The sequence below is a fragment of the Onychomys torridus genome, chromosome 19, assembly GCF_903995425.1.
Source record: "Onychomys torridus chromosome 19, mOncTor1.1, whole genome shotgun sequence".
Lineage (NCBI taxonomy): Eukaryota > Metazoa > Chordata > Mammalia > Rodentia > Cricetidae > Onychomys > Onychomys torridus.
In genome coordinates, this window is record NC_050461.1 from 5,619,612 (window position 1) to 5,637,188 (window position 17,577).

General features: G+C 37.5%; 1 protein-coding gene across 3 annotated transcripts in view; it reads right to left on the reverse strand.

Annotated features, from left to right (window-relative positions):
- The window catches only part of Hace1 (HECT domain and ankyrin repeat containing E3 ubiquitin protein ligase 1), a 111,031-nt gene that overhangs the window by 59,991 nt on the left and 33,463 nt on the right, over positions 1 to 17,577 (reverse strand). For 2 of the 3 annotated variants that reach the window (XM_036168628.1, XM_036168629.1), the window contains one exon: positions 7,154 to 7,236. The exons of the other annotated variant lie outside the window; for it this stretch is intronic. In XM_036168628.1, coding sequence (XP_036024521.1) covers positions 7,154 to 7,236 — 83 coding nt within the window. The remainder of the gene's footprint in view (positions 1 to 7,153; positions 7,237 to 17,577) is intronic. 3 annotated transcript variants of the gene reach the window in all.

The window sequence follows — 17,577 nt, forward strand, 5'->3', positions numbered from 1 at the left end:
CACAGAGAGAGTCCTAGGAATCTGGGCCGGCAGCCAGTTCAGAAATTGCAGAGGATAAGTCTTGCATCAAGTACCTAAGGTGCACAGCATTCTACTGGGACTGAGCACAGAATTTGTAGGATCAGTTACTGTCACCCAGTAGATGGTGTAAGAACTGACTTAGAAGATGTTCAACTGATGGCCACTGCATAATCAAGTGTTGGCTCCTGGTGGGGAGGAAACTCCTCGTCTGTGTGGTGAGTGGGACAAACTGAGTGTTTTACCCGTATGTTCACAGATCAATTCATCAAATCATGCTCAAATAAGCCTGAAGCATTGCTGCAGCCACTCAGGTCATCATTCAAATTTAGCCTAAGAGCTCACTGTTCAGACACTGCTAGCACAGAGCTCTCTGAATCACTTCTGGCTTGAGTACCATCCAGTTTATGAAGTGCTTGCTTTCTATGCACATCAACTGTGCTTAACCTAATCTGTCTAAAGTTTCTTTTGAAAGGTTGACCCAGTGTTTCAAGAGTATAAGCAATTGTTCAAGACCAACAATTAAACAGTAGATACATCGACTGGTTTGTTTCTTAAAGCCTCATATAAACATTTTTTTGTCACATACAACAAAGCCACTTATTAGCATGAGGGCTAGAAGAGACAGCTTGGTGGCTAAGAGTGTATCTGAGCTCAGTTCCTGCAATGTCAGGTGGTTCACAAATGCCTGTAACTACAGCACCAGGGAGATCCAATGCCTATAGTACCTGTGGTCACTAGCACTATACACATACACACACACACACACACACACACACACACACACACACACACACACGTAAAAGTAAAATAAATCTTGGGGCTGGAGAGATGGCTTAGCAGTTAAGAGCATTTGCTACTCTTGGAGAAGATCAGGGTTCAGATCCCAACATCCATGCAATACCTCACAGACATCTGTTACTCCAGTTTCAGAGAATCTAATGCCCTCTTCTGACTGATGTGGGTACCAGGCACTCACACAGTACAAAGACATGCAAGCAGGCAAAACACACATAAAAAACTTTTAAATCTTTTTGTAAAGAAAATTATAAAAAATGAATTTAAAAAAGAATATTTAGCATGAAGAAAACAAAATGCCACTACAACATTTTGAGAAAGCTGGATTTCTAAATTCTACCTGAAGATAGGCTTACAATGAAGGGACACTTCATTTCAAAAATGTATTAAAAACAAGAACCAATTGTTTATAACATACAAAATGTGAAGAGCACAATCAGTGTTCCACACACAACGTAAGTAAAACTCTAACAGCTCACAACTATCCTATGACAGAGTTGCAGGGTTGTAAACAGTTACAGAAAGAATATTTTGATTTTTGAGACAGGTCTCTAGATGGCCTAGAACTTGTTTTGTAGACCAGGATAGCCTTGAAATCACAGAGATCTCCTTACCTCTGCCTCCTGATTGTCAAAACTAAAGAGCAGCACTATCATGCCTGGCTAAGACCATCTTTATAACTGTGTCCACCCAGATTTATGATTATATCCACTAAATTACACAGAAACATACAGGATGATGTGGAATGCCTTGTAGCTAAGATATAAATGGAATACAATTAGCCTCAATGGGAAACACTGTGGTGTATTTTGGGTTATACCCAAGTAGGCTGATGTTCTGAACAGTTGACTATATTTCAGCATTATTTAGGGGCATGAGAAATTTAATCCAAATAACTAGGGAAGTTTACTGAATAGGCAATTGTTCTTTATAAAAAATTAAGGCTAGTTTACTCATATATATTTTTAATAATTCTCTGATAATTTAATATTTACCCTCCTCCTAAATCCTTTCAGACTTCCTCCCTACAATTTCATGTCCTTTTCTTTTAAATTGTCAATAACCCATGGAGTTCAACGTGTGCCACTGGGCCGTCCAGTGCAGTCATCAACTTACCAGGGGCCACACCATTAAACAAAACTAGCTCACTCTCTCCCTAGACTCACTTAAATATTGATTGAGATAATACTCTTTACAAGGACATGATAGTGTAGTTTATGACAATAGAATGTTTTCTCAAAATCCCTCAGCTTTCTAACCTTGAGCTCTTTCGGCCTTAATGTCCTAGAACTTCCACCAGAGTGTATAATAATGGGAATTAGAGTAGTAACTTTTTTAATTGCCTATGAACAGAAACTGTATTTTACTATTCCCTAAGTTTGTGGATTTAAAGGTTATTTTATATACTATTTTGATTCTGAGTTTGCAAACTAAAAAGAATTATTTGACAGGAATTGCACTCTATGCTCTGAAGCTTTTACCTTTGTAACTCTACAAGGACCTCTAAAACTCCATCAACATCTTACTAACTTACACACATCTATGTATATATACATATCCAATTTACCTTACTTTTCCTAGTTATCTGTAAATAGAGAAAATAGCTGAGAATCTAGAAACCATAGTACAATCAAAAGCATGCCTTCAGGGCTGCAGAGAGGGCTCAGTGAGTTAACAGTGCGTGTTGAGCAAGCATGAGGAACTGATTTCAAATCCCCAGCGCCTATGTGACTAGCCAGGCATGCACACCTAGAACCCTAGCACTCTCTGAGAAGCAGAAACAGGAGGATCACTTGGGCTTATTAAACACTTAACATTCTCCTCCAACCTCCACATGCACACAGTAGCTCACACACATACACTCAGCGGCCACCATACACAAATAAAGACAGTTTAGAAACAAAAAGAGGTGCCTTCAAATGAACAGTGCCCCATATATCATTCTCCTACAGTGACAAATTTCTTTTTCCTTTCACTTCTTATCTTTTTCAAAGAGATCTAATGCTCACTGAATGAAAACTTAATAGCCTGCTTGGTGGTTCACGCTCATAATGCTGAGCATTTGGCTGAGGTGGAAGGGCTGTTATGAGTTCCAGACCACATTTGGCCATGTGTGGTGACTCCCAAACCATCCTGGACTACAACAACACCCTGTCTTTAAAATACAAATTAAGAATAGCTTAGCATGGCAAAGGTCCCTGGGTTCAATTCCCAGTACCACACACATACAATGCACACACTTGAGTTTTAAAAAATCTTTGATATAACTACAGTTCAAAGAATAACTACTTTTAAAACAATCTTTCAGCAATATTCTTGTATTCAGCTATAGGAATATTTCAGTTCTACATAATAATATAATATTCTATTAACTATTTTAAAGCATTGTTTTGTATGTAAGTAGAAGGATTCACTCACAAGCACTCAGTAAACATCTAAGTTCTGTACAAACATTAGATAGAAAGTGGTAAAAAGAAACACTCTGAAGTTGAGATAGACTACAAACAGTAAATAAGAAGGTAGAAGTTACAAAATGCTATGAAAGGAATACTATGACACTACAACAGAAAATTTGATCAGAGATCTATTTAAATTGGTCAGAATTTTGTTTCTAAAAGGCAAGTTAAAGTCAGGTGTCCTGGTTAGTTTGCCAACTTGACACAAGCTAGTTACTGGGGACAAGGAACTTCAATTAAGAAAAATGCCTCAATCAAACATGCTGCAGGCAAGTCTGTAGGGCATCTTCTTAAATTAACGATTGATATGAGAGACCACTGCAGGCAGTAACACCCAGGGTGGTGGTCACAGGTGGAATAAGAAAGCAAGCTGAGCAAGCCATGAAGAGCAAGCCAGGAAGTAGTGCTCCTCCAGAGTTTCTGCTTCAGTTCCTGCCTCCAGCTTCCTGCCTTGGATTCCTGCTTTGGCTTTCCACACTGTACTGTGTGACTCAGCATATGTAAGCCAAACAAACCCTTTCTTTCCCAGGTTGCTTTTGGTCAGTGTGTTATCACAGCAACAGAAAGCATACCAAGACACCAGGTTTGGTAACACATGTCTCTAATTCAAGCTCAAGGGAAGCAGAAGCAGGAGAGTCACAAGGTTGAGCCAGCCTGGATCACACTCCTAACTCAAGCAGAAAGGGGGCAGAGGGGAAATCAAGTAACAACAGCTAAAGCAGTAGCATGAAGGAGTCAGCCACAGAAAACACCTAGCAAAGCACAAGAGGCAAGACATCATGTAAAACACAGTGGGCATGTGTGCTCGGAGAACTCAGAACAGCGTGGCTCAGGCCGGGGAGTGCCACTGACTGAGTCTCACAGGCCAAGAGAACTGAGGTTTCATCCCAAGTGCAATGAAGAAGCACTGGCAGGTTCTGACCCAGCAAGAACTCATTCTTTTTTTTTTTCCCCCCCAAAAGGTCGCTTTGCTGAGGAAGACATTTACTAAAGGGAAGCAAAAATGGAGTCGGGGGACCAGGCCAACTCCTCACTACGCTAAAGTGGTTTTAAACAGACTGGAGATGCAGAACATGTTCTCAAGGCCGACTTTAAGGAACTTACTAGTAAGAACAAGTTCCAGAGTCAGAGAGGTACTAAGAAATAATGATCTGATTTCTGCACTGAGTAAGTAGGAGGATAAAGGGCACAAGAAAGATATGAAAAGAAAAATAAGATGTTGTATTCTGGACATGTTAAAATCTGAGTTTGTAGGGGTTTTTTGTTGTTGTTTGTTTGTTTTTGGTTTTTCGAGACAGGGTTTCTCTGTGTAGCTTTACACCTTTCCTGGATCTCGCTCTGTAGACCAGGCTGGCCTCGAACTCACAAAGATCCACCTGGCTCTGCCTCCCAAGTGCTGTTAAAAGCATGCACCACCACCGCCCGGCAAAATCTGAGATTTTATAATAAAGCAATTGGCCTGTGAACAATCAAATCAGGAGCTTCAAAGGAATGTCTAATATAAAAATAAACACACAAGAGAGAATATGGGAAAATTTTAAAAGTAAATGGAGAAATGATTCATCAGTTAAAAGCAATGGCTGCTCTTGCAGAGAGACCAGGTTCAATTCCCAGTACCCATAATGGTGTCTCACAACAGTCTGTAACTCCAGTTCCAGGATATCTGGCACCCTCTTCTGTCCTCCAAAGCCACTGCATGCAAATGGTATACAGATATAGGCAATACACTCATACACATAAAAATAATAAATATTCAAAAATTTTAATATATAAGGTAGAATATTATTCCAGAAACTCAAGCTAATATTTTTCATAAATTCATGTCAGCCATTCTATCAAATCATTTAAGAATAACAGACTACTGAACTAGAACACTAAAAATCAAAAAGTTGTATGTAAAAGTCCTTTGAATATAACATCTTCACTAAGTTTTACAATTCACATAATTTAAATTAAAAAGATCATATACATATAGGTCATATTACATACTTAAGAGAGAAAGGGGGTTGGGGATTTAGCTCAGTGGTAGAGCACTTGCCTAGCAAGTGCAAGGCCCAGGGTTCGATCCTCAGCTCAAAAAAAAAAAAGAGAGAAGGGGGGGAGGGAGAGAAACAACAATCAAAGAAAAGGAGACCATTAATTTTGAGAAAGCGTAGAAATGATGATTGTCATTTTAAAACATAATACATATTACATACACAAAAAAAATCACTACAGTGCTTTGTACACTGTCTCAAACAAAGGGTTTAAGAGGGTTGGAGAAAGAGCTCAGTAGTTAAAAGTATGTACTGCTCTTGCAGAGGACCTGAGTTCAGTTTCCAAAAGAGGGGGTCTGTGACAATCACCTGTCCATACCCTCAATTACCACATACATAAAATTGATAAAATTAAAATTAATAGATGATCTGTATCAGTCTGATCAAAGCAATATCAGAGACACCAATGAAAAACAAGAAAAGGGCACATCTTTCTGTTAAAAATAAACTAGTAAAATGATGTATATATAAAAAAAGAGGGGGCTACAGAGATAGCCTGGCACATAAGACCGTTTGCTGCTCTTGCAAAGGATGCAAGTTTAATTCATAGGACCCATATGTAGCTAACAACCATCTGGGATTCCAGTTCCAGATCAAACACCCTCTTCTGGGCTCTATGGACACCAGGCATTCACCTCATGTACATGCAGGCAAAACACCCATATGCATAAAATAAAAGTAAATAATTTTTAAATGATATAAAAGAATAGGACAAGAAATTCCTAGAATATCTATAAGATCTAAATGAATGAATATTACAACTGACATCTACACCTATGGATTCCACATTGACAGACTGAAAAGACAGTCAGGCACACAACAGTTGTACCCATCCTGAATATGTACATACTTTTTAATCTGCTCTCAGTATGTACATACTTTATCTCTTATCATTACTCAAACAACAGGGTACAACTATCTGCACAGCATTTATAGTAGATGTAAGTAACACAGAGATGATTAAGCTATACAGGAAGATTACATATAAATACTTTGAAATTTTACATCAGGGACTTTATATTAGATTTGGCTACCCATCAGAGGAAGAAGGTTGTTCTAGAACCAATCCCCAAGGACAGCAAGGGACAACCATAGGACTGTAGATTTCTGCATTGTTCCTGACTGCAAACTACCTCTACGTGACACATTACAAACACGTACAGGTATATATGTTTTGTGTTGTGTTGATTTGATTTGATTTGTGTTACTGATGTTGTGATTGGCTTTTTCACTATCCTGCTGCTGGGGATAAAAGAATGGCCTTGCCCATGCGAGGCAAGTCCTTACAAGAGTTAGAAAACAAATGAACAAGTCAAGAAAAATAACCAAGACAGGCGTGAAAAAACAGAATGCATAACACATCCCAAGTCATATCCAACAGTTTATCCTAAGGAACAGACCCAGGTACTTACAATGGAACTCACTGGATTACTACTCTTAAACTTTAAGAAGTCAAGTAAATAAAAACAGTTTCACCAATAAGATAAAAGCATTGGCAATTAAATAAAATGCTGCACATAATGGCTCACTTATAATCCCAGCATTATAGAGGCTGGGGGAAGAGGCCCTAAAGTCTGAGGCCAGCCTTGATTGAGGTACACTGTTGAGTTCTAAATAACCTGGCTACACAGTAAAATCTATCTCAGAACATCAATAATGACATTAATAGAAAATGCTTTCTTTCCTGCAATTAAGCAACAGAATATTTATCATGCTAAATGAAAGCAAAGCATTCCCAGGAAAACAAGAGAGCTTGAGAAAACATACACAAATATTTACATGTGAAAATATAGTTGAAACAAAATTCTTTAAGGGAAGCATGTCTAGAAATACAAAGTCTCATACCTGCAAGCAAAGTACAATGGAGTGGCTCCTGACACATTCGGCCTGTTAATATCAGCACCACTGTCTAGCAAGCACTGCACTGTCTGGGGGAAAAAGGTTAAACGTAAAGCCACAGAAGTCAAACAAAAGACACAATTATTAGAATTTTAATCCACATAAGGAGAATTCTTCCCACAATTTGAAGCTTTAAAAAGGAAATCATACTCATGATGTATGATGGTGAAGAAGTCCAACTCTATAAAAAGCTCACTGACACTCAGGTACCCCAGGATCTATGTAGAACTGTGAATGTGATACAAAGCATGCTTGCCTGGGAGAGCCCTCAATCATAGGTCAGTCAACCGTCAGATGACTAATCAGACTTGAAATGTGGCTAGAGAAACCAAGGAACTGAATTTTTATTTGTAATTATAATTAAGGTTGCATAACTATATAAGGCTAGCAAATTGGACACTTTTAGATATCTAAATTTTAAAACTAAAACTTTTTAATGTCTTAGGGAAAAAAACAAATGGACACGGAGCTATAGTTCTCCCAAAGCCAGAGTGTAGCAGTTGTACACTGGGTTAAAAGCTAAGAAGCCCTTTTAAAATCCATCAACAAAAGTCCATGCTGCTCCAGTTCTCTGAACTCCTCTCCTGCAGTCATCTGGCTCTTACCAAGAGAAAGTGAGTTCACATAAGATCTTAAACACACATCTGACGTTCAGGACAGAACAAAGCCCACCTGAAAAACCTCAAAAATAATGTTCTATAGTTTTATTCCTAATGGTCCTCATTTGAGTTTCTCCTGGAAAAAAAAAAAAAAATGAAGCATATAAAGACACTAAAAGGAAAACAGCTTTGGAATTAAATTTTTAGTATTACTTCTGGACTGACCACACATATTGGTGTTCTAAACCTTAGTACAATGTCAATACCAAAATCACAATACACATCACACAAGAGAAAGAGGAAAGAGCACAAAAGCACACTAAGCACGTCAGAAAGTTCTCCACTGCGAGCACTGGGAGATATTTTGATTTTCATGACTAGGGAAGAGAGGATGCTATTGGTTAGCTAGTGAATAAAGATCAGAAATACAAAAACAAATCCATCTTGTGCAATACAGCACACACACACACACACACACACACACACACACACACACGAGTCAAAAATACGGACAGTGTCTCTAGACACCTTAGTGTACAGCTAAAGCCAGAAAGGCAAAAATTTATCTCATAGACAACGTTCCCAGTCAATGCCCCTTAGTGTCTTACCATTAAATATGAAAGAGCAGGTAATATTTAAAATACAACTAAAGCAAACCTCTAACCTGGAGATAAAAATCAAATCAAAACAAAACTCTAAAATATACAGAAAATAAAGGTAGCCACCAAAAATAATAATAATAATAATAATAATAATAATAATAATAATAAAATTAGAAAAGTAACTGAGCTCAACTCTCAACTCTTAGAAGGCTAGAAGTATCCCAAGAATGAGGCCGGCCTGGGTTGCAAACCAAGCTGAACTATATAGCCTGAACTATATAGCCTGAACTATATAGCAAAACTCTATCTCAAAAAGACAGGATGGCTGGGTGGAGAGGAAAACAGGAAGCAGAAGGGAAGAAGAAACACTTGAAAGGGGAGAAAGAGTATTTTAACCACAGAACAAGGCTAGGTACCTGGGGAGAAAACCATTTAGAAAATAAGAAAATTTACAATTTTATAGAAGAAATAACAATCCAACTAACATTTAGAAAGATGATGTTTTGAATCTCAACAAGAAAGGAAAATGAAATAAATAGAAAATAAGATGAGAAAACCAGTGAATCGATATATAGAGTGGAAGGGCATAGCACCATACCACCATCAACTGTACAGCACACATAGCCAGATCCAAACAACTCACCAAGTACCCACTCTGAACAAATTTGAAGAACTTCAACAAAGCAATGTCAATGTGAGATTTCTAGGAAGTACGTAATATCTCAGAGATAGCCTGAAATCAGATTAATACTAAACTTCATAAATAGAACATTGGAATCTAAACCATTTTTTAAAACTTTCGAGGTTTTTAAATTATTTCAAAGGTACAAATCTGTAGTCATACACACTATTATTCAAATATATGGTCAAAATGTACTTATCTATAATATGTTTTCATGCCTAAAATACTTCTTTCTCAAAAGAAGTAGAAATTAGGGGAACCTTTGCTCTCCCCCCCCAAAAGGAATTAATACAAAAATTAGATGATATAGAAACCAAAAGAAAAGAATTTGAACATAAAGGCATTAAAAAATGTTGTAGATGAGAGAAAAAAACCAGAACTGGCAGGTTATCTAACAAACTGGTCTTTGTAGACAACAGCACTGTGACACTGTGGGGAGGTAGACGGGGACTGCTGATCCACACAAACAAAGGAAACTGAGAAACGGGCTCTCGGGGTTCAGCAGGCAGAAGTGTGCTGCACAAGCCTGAGCTCAGTGCCCAGGACCTGGAGATAAAGGACTCCACAAGTGCATGATGGTACACCTACACACACACACACACACACACACACACACACACACACACACACACACACAGAGTCAATTGCTTCAAGAGTGTTCACTACTCAATCCAATGACATGCCTTTATCAAACCCTCCCTTTAGGGTCCCGGGAAAGAGGTGAAAAGATGACAAGAGCCAGAGAGGATGGAAAACACCAAGAAACAGTGTCTTCCAGACACAACAGACTGATGCACACAAGAACTCAGACTGGCAGCCTTACAAGGGCCTGCACAGAGTCAAGCCAGAAGAAGTCCTAGCACTGAGAGGGGAAGTCGGCATAAGCTCCTATCCTAGAGGCTATCTCCCACTGACAACCACTTGCCAAGTAAAATGTAGTCTTCTCTAAAGACTCACTGGGTATATTAATCACTTAAGGATAGGCCCCATGCCCAGCAGTAGATGGCCAACACAGAATGAACTCAATCTCACACTGTTTTGGGGGGGCATTTTTTGCCTTACTGACCTTTTGCTTATATATTATGGCTTCCAATTTTGTGTTTTTATGGATTTTGCTTGTGTGTATGTATGCATGTCTGTGTTTCTTGCATTTGTTGTTATTCTTTGTTTTATTTTCTAAAAGAAAGAAAAAAAGGTTATGGAGCAGGGTGAACAGGGCGGCAGGATCTGGGAGGAGCCAGAAGACGGGAAACTGTGATCATAATATATTGTATAAAACATTTTCCAATAAAGTATATATATACATTTTTAAAGTGTTTGCAACTTGACTCATCAGCAAAAAAAAAAAAAAAAAATTACTTAACTATATATAAATTAACATTGCCTAAAGAAACTCTGTCAATCCATAAAGGAAAAATTAATACGCAACTGTCAAAAATTGAAAGACAGTCACAGCAACTTACTACTTGGAGACATGTACCAAAGATAAGCTTAAATCTTGAATTTCACCACTTCAGATGACCCTAGTTTAAAAGAATAGGAGGTTCAACCGATTATCACATTTTCTTTAAAGAGTTAAACATAGTCATATTAGTGCCTGCATTTACTTATATCCCAACATAAATTCTAAAATTTAAACAGTGTAGCTCACTTGGAGCTTTTTTTGAAAAACAAGAACATATAAATTAAGGGAAAATGAGAATGCCTGGCAGTAAGAGGGGCTCAAGGGAAGAAAACATTTGGGAAAAGGGATTGTTTTGTTTTGCTCTAGGTGTGTGCTTAGTATATACAAGGCCCTGGGCTCAATCCCCAGCAGCAAACACAAAAGATTATACTACGGTATCCCCTATACAACTTTTTTAATTTAGACAAGAAGGACTAGAGAAATGGCTCAGTGGGTGAAAGTGTTTGCTGTGAAATCAAAAGTTCAAATCCTCAGCACTCACATAAAAGCAGGGCATGGTCACACATCTGTAACCCAAGGATGAAGTACGTGGATTCCCAGAGCTCACTGGTCAGCCAGCCTTACTGAACTGCTGAGCTTCGAGCTCAATAAAAAACACTCTGCCTCACAAAACTAAGGTGCAAAGCAGAAAGAGATGGCTTTACCAGACACCCTCCTCCAGCCTCCACATGAGTGAGCATGAGTATACGTAAATATACATTTAGATCCCTGTTTTTCAAGAAAAGGCTTATGTGGGCATTTTGATGAACACTTCACTTTTCAGATTTCTACCCCAACAACTGCATCTGATCTCAAAGCAGGAGTGAGATAGAAAGTAGTTAGTATCCACTATATTATAGAAATTATAGACAATGAACTTAATCTCCCAGAAGATTCAGGGATGATGTAAGTAAGTACCTTGAAAATACATGTTCAGGGCCTAGAGACATGGCTTAGAGGTTAAGAGCACTGGATGCCTTCCCAGAGGACCAGGTTCCATTCCCAGCACCAACGCAGCAGCTATAACATCTCCAAATCCAGTCCTAGGAAGCTGACACCCTCTAAGTGCTCCAGGCTTGCGTGTAATGCACAGGCATACATGCAGGCAAAATGCCCATAAGGAAAGAAAGGTTCGTGTTTACCTCAAACTTAACAACATAAAGGCAAAGACAGTAAAATGTACTATTTATTTATATACATTATTGTTAAAACTACATAATGGTATAATAATATGAATAACCTTAACATATACTCAGACACCACTAATAAGCACCTATCAATTCATTTAACATCTCCATTTCTGTAAGATATTCTGAATTCCAAAAAGGTAATTTATACTCTAGCACACAATAAAAGAGGTTAAAACCAAAGCCCATCATCAAATAATTATCCTATTTTTCAGGAAGTAAAAATTCCAACTTTTTTATGAATTCATATTACTCCATAGTTTCATCCTCATAAACTACATTAATTATAGAATTGCTATTTGCTTTTAAATGTCAACTTGCCATAACTTAGAATTACCTGGGAAGAGTCTCAATTGACTGTTGTTATCAGGTTGGTCTGTTGAAATGTCTGTGACGGACTGTCTTAAATGCTAATTAGTGCAGGAAGACTGGCCCTGAATATTCAAGGTACCATTTCATGGGCAACTGCTGAAGAGTGAAGAAGTCTGGCTGAGTGACAAGCAAGCTACATGACGCACTTCTCTCTGCTCTTGACTGTGGAGACGGTGCAAGCACATGTCTCTAGCTCCTCAAGTCACGAGTACAACCTGGACTCATGAGCTGAATGAACCACTTGCTCCGGTCAGCTGCTTTTTGTCAGTGTTTCATCTCAATAAAGAAGAGCGTACGGATGCACTAACTCTACCACTGTCTATAGAGCAGCCCACTGAGGGCTGAATGGTGGCTTATTTGGCTTTTAAATAATGCCAGTTTTAAAAGCATTTACTTTTTTTAGTACTTCTGCATTTTCATTTATACTATAGAGCTTATAGGATAAAATTAGTTTATCCATAGACTAACACATTCCTTTACTATTTTCAATACAGTGGTCAGATGAACTTCAAGGAACTCATAGAAAAAAAGCAAGACTTACAACAGGAATTGTTAGTGCTCCTGTCATATCCTTGTATATCCTACAGACGTTAAAAGTCCATGCCTTTCTTATGTACTTGTCATATTCTTGTATGTCCTACAGATGTTAAAAGTCCATGCCTTTCTTATGTACTTGTCATATCCTTGTATATCCTACAGACGTTAAAAGTCCATGCCTTTCTTATGTACTTGTCATATCCTTGTATATCCTACAGACGTTAAAAGTCCATGCCTTTCTTATGTACTTGTCATGTCCTTGTATATCCTACAGACGTTAAAAGTCCATGCCTTTCTTATGTACTTGTCATATCCTTGTATATCCTACAGACGTTAAAAGCCCATGCCTTTCTTATGTACTTGTCATATCCTTGTATATCCTACAGACGTTAAAAGTCCATGCCTTTCTTATGTACTTGTCATATCCTTGTATATCCTACAGACGTTAAAAGTCCATGCCTTTCTTATGTACTTGTCATATCCTTGTATGTCCTAAAAGACACTGACATTGATTAAGGTAGTGGCAACTGCGTATTCTAGCATATTCTTTTCCACCAGGTACTTTTCTTCCTGTTTTAACAAAATTATCCCAAATAATATCTTCAGTATGGACTGGAGAGATGGCTCAGTGGTTAAGAACATTTGCTGCTTTTCCAAAGGACTTAAATTCACTTCCCAGCACCCACACCAGGCAGCTATGCAACTATTAAAGAGGTAAGTTTTAAGGATTCACTTGTAGGTAAATGTTGCCTACAGAAAAATCGGGGGAACTACTAGTTCTAACAGGAAGGAAAAAAATGTATAGATAAAAATCTGAATGCAAAAAAATGATTTTCTAATTCTTATGGCATTAAAGTGATTGAAAGGTCATCAACCACTAATCTTTTTAATTGTTTGCTGATTTCTTTTTATGAAAGCTTTAAAAACTGTAGAAAAATGACAGTTAAAACTCAATCAACTATTAATTACATACCATAATAGGAAAAGCAGCAATAAAGTCACAGGTAACCTTAATCACAGGATTTCTTCGGGAGGCAAGTAAAGATAATTCAAGTGTAAAAGGTATCTAAGAAGTCCTCATTGCAACACAGGCACACCACAGCTCTCCCATCACCTTCCAGCTCTGCCAGGTCCTGTTGAGCCCTGATGGAGAGGAGCCTTTCTGAAGCCCTTGTCATGCCTTAATTAAACAAGTCATTCACAGATGATCCAAAGTGGCAATAAACAGTGTCAAAAAAGTAAAAGGCCTAACTACTAGAGCAAACCCTTTCCTTGCTAACAAAGTATTCTCATGATCTAGAAGTGAAATATCAAGAGAAATAAAACCTACATAAAATTAAACTGAGGTATTTGCTGCCCAGCCTTACCAACATTTCGAGACTGTAAACAATCTTGAAAATACTAAAAGTTTCCAACTATGTAAACATGCCAGTGTATACATAACAGACAAAAATTCAGGTGGAGGAACACATTCTTTGAGTATTTACTTAATCAACACATCAAAGGTCTTGAAGCAATGCTACTTAAAAATTTTCAATTGTACCAATAGGGTACAACATAATTGACAAAAAATAAATTTCTGATTCAATTTCGAGAACCCATAAGTATTTTGAAAACTGATTAGCCCATGGGAAAGAACACATTATCTAGCTAAACTCAGGCTGTTGACACCAGCTGGAGGCACACCATGACAGAAAATGAAACTGCCTGCTCCTTGACTCAAGGACAGGGTAGATAGTGTTTGAAGCCTATGCTGTGCATTGCTCTACTTCTGCCTTTCAGTTTGTATAGAAGCTGGCTGTGAAATAAACTTGGGACTGTCTGGCATTGACTGGCCATTCTCTCGACTCTGTTCTGTCTCCTTCACTGTCTCTTCATCTGCACACCTCTACCCAGCTACCTAGTTGACTCATCAGCTGGCTCCAACAGTCTTGCCCATACATTTTCAAGTTAATTTAACAAAAATAACTTTTAAAACTATACCGAACAGAAGTCATTTTTGTATGTAGAAATTACAGCAGCAAGTAAGCTCCTAAAAAAAGGAGTTTCAGAGACAGAGAGATGGCTTGGTGGACAGAGTACTCGGCATGCAGCCTGACAAACTGAGTCAATTCCTAAAACCCATGTGAGGTGGAAGGAGAACTAACTCCATGTATGTCCTCTGAACTCCACAAAAATGCTCACACACATACCTCATGCACAGACACGTAAACACAAACACAGTTTTTAAAAACAAGTTAGAATGTTTCTGGATGGGTGATGCATGCATGTATCCCAGAAGTCAGGAGATAGAGGCAAGGATCTCTGTGAGTTCAAGGCCAGTCTGGTCTACATACTGATTTCTAGGTCAGTGAGGCAGACAGAAAGTGAGACCCCTTCTAAAAAAAGAAAAATCTATTCAGCTAGTAGTTTCTGATTAGGCAAAACATAGGTCCCTTCTCCTTATAGAATGAGAAGATGCTCAGAGGAACATAGGGGTCAGGAAAAAAAAAAAAAAGATTTTCATATAGTAAGGTATACTTAAGACACAACACATTTTTAACAGATTTTATAACCTTCCAAGTAGTATACTAACTGTAGAATACTAACATGCAATCTCAAGTCACTTAATTGAAGGTGTTAATGAGACCACCTCTACCCAATATAATGACAGACTACAATTCACAAAAATCCAAAATAGCTCTACTTTATCAGCCAACTCTCAGAATAACAATGATCAAACAGTAAAGGAATAGATACTGCCTGAGAAGCTTCATGTATCAGGTCACACAAATTTAGGGACTAAAATTTATTCTTTTAAAAGTAGAACTTATTTTGAAACAAATTGTGGTTTGGTGCTTAATTCTCTATATAATCTAACATATACATTGAGACTGACAGTTCATGAGTTTTCTAAATCCAAAATTTTCCAATCATTCATGGCAATTCAACACATTTATAAATCTTAAAGAATAACAAAAAAAATGAGCAAAAAGTAAGTTTGGTTTTTGAACAAAAAAAATCTGAGTGAATTGAGTGTTTGTGTGTGAACAAGGGTCTTACTATCCTTTCTAGCAATGAAATTAACGGACATCAAAAAACAACAAATCAAACAACACAATGAGCCTAGCTTCTTGCAAAGGTAAAAGATTCAGATAGTCCTCTTTGTGCTGCTACACAACCACATTATGGATATTAATGGTGGTAGTACAATACACATCATTGCTCTAAGTGTCCTCCAAAGTGTTCACAACACTGTCCTTAATTACATCATTACCAGATAGAGATGCCATGAAGAGAATTAGTATAGCAGAGAAAAGTTGACAAAGAAAATATAATGATCCAGCTGAAAAGCAAACACTGAAAGATATTTAAACTAATTTTCAAAATAATGAAACTGATATTATGTACCTATTAGTGCAATATAAGATTATATAAAGAAAATCACTAAAAAGTCAAATGATTAAGGAGCTATGCTCATTTCTTTCATCTGATCATTTTAAACAAGAAAAGAAGTTACTTAAAATCATTGTGCCTTATGCTGTAAGGATAAAAAGTAAAATGTTCTGCTTCTAAGCATTTTTTTTTCTACTAAGAGGATGAAGAAAATTCTAAAGCTACCCCTAGTGAAGCAGCTACATCTATAGGCAACCATGATAAAGTATGCCCAGTTTCTGTTTTTGCCCCCTAGGAGCTAAGGACCAAACCCAAGGCTTTGTGCCTGCTCACTGAACTAACTTCCCAACCCTAGGCCTAAATTTGTAATCATGAAAAAAAAAAAAAAAAAGAATCTGTTTACCAAGTCTTTTACCTTTTAGAAAAGTAGTATATAGCTGAAAAAACATTTCTTGTCAAAAAGGCAAGAATATCTATTTATTTGTAAATTCCACAAAGCTTTTTGAGTTCTTAGACATTTGTTCAAAATGTTTTCATGAACTCCTGAGATTTACTCTAAAATAAAATTAAAGGGCAAATTTCAGTGAATTTTTATTATTATTATTTTGTTTTCTTCAATTTAAAAAAGCTGGTAAGACTTTTTTCAAAGATACTTTAATACAGTTTCTTTCCCCTTTAAAGTTTTATATTTTGTTCTATAAATACATAAACATTATCCAGGTGTGGTTGGCACACACCTTTAATCCAGCACTGGAGAGGCAGAGGTAGGCAGGTCTCTGTGAGTTTGAGGACAAACTACAAAGCATGTCTACAAAGCATGTTCCAGGACAGTCAGGTCTATTACAGGGAGAAACCCCATGTTGAAAAGCCAAAAAGAAAAAGGCCACTTTAACTCACTACCCAAGAAAGTCACTAAGATGTTAACAGAACATTTTTAGACTCAATGAACTCAGGTTCATTATGAATCCTCTGAGGATTCAATCATTCAATGACTATGAGGAATCCTCCATTATTTTACAATGCCTGCTTTAGGATGTAAACCATATGGAATACTATTATACCACCCAACTGTCAAAACTTTAGAAGGTAAATCTAAATTTATATTACAACCTCCAAGTATTTTTAAACCAAGATTTTCTTACTAACCCTTGTTTCTACACTAGCTTCAAATAGCTGAAGTTAGGTTCTGTGGGTTTCTTCCAATTATAACACCAGGAGTTCCTAAACAAATATTTCTTGTAGGTCTTAGCAAGTGATGCTCTTTCTGTTCATCTGGTATGACAGAAAGCTGATGTTAAAGTAGGTTCTTTTCCTATCCATTGAGGGCTGTCAGTGACTAATTTTCTAATATCCAGAAATTCCTATGAAACTTAGCCCACTGGGACTGGGCACAGCTCAGGCAGTGAGCACTACATGCACGAGTCCCTGGGTTTGAACTCTGGTACCATCAAGGGGAAGGGAGAAAAGCTGAGTCACTCAAATCAAGACACTGCATTTTTTTCACATATAATACTTTCAAATCCAATAATATTAATGAGAGAATGAAAGAAATGATGAACTAGTGGGAAGAAA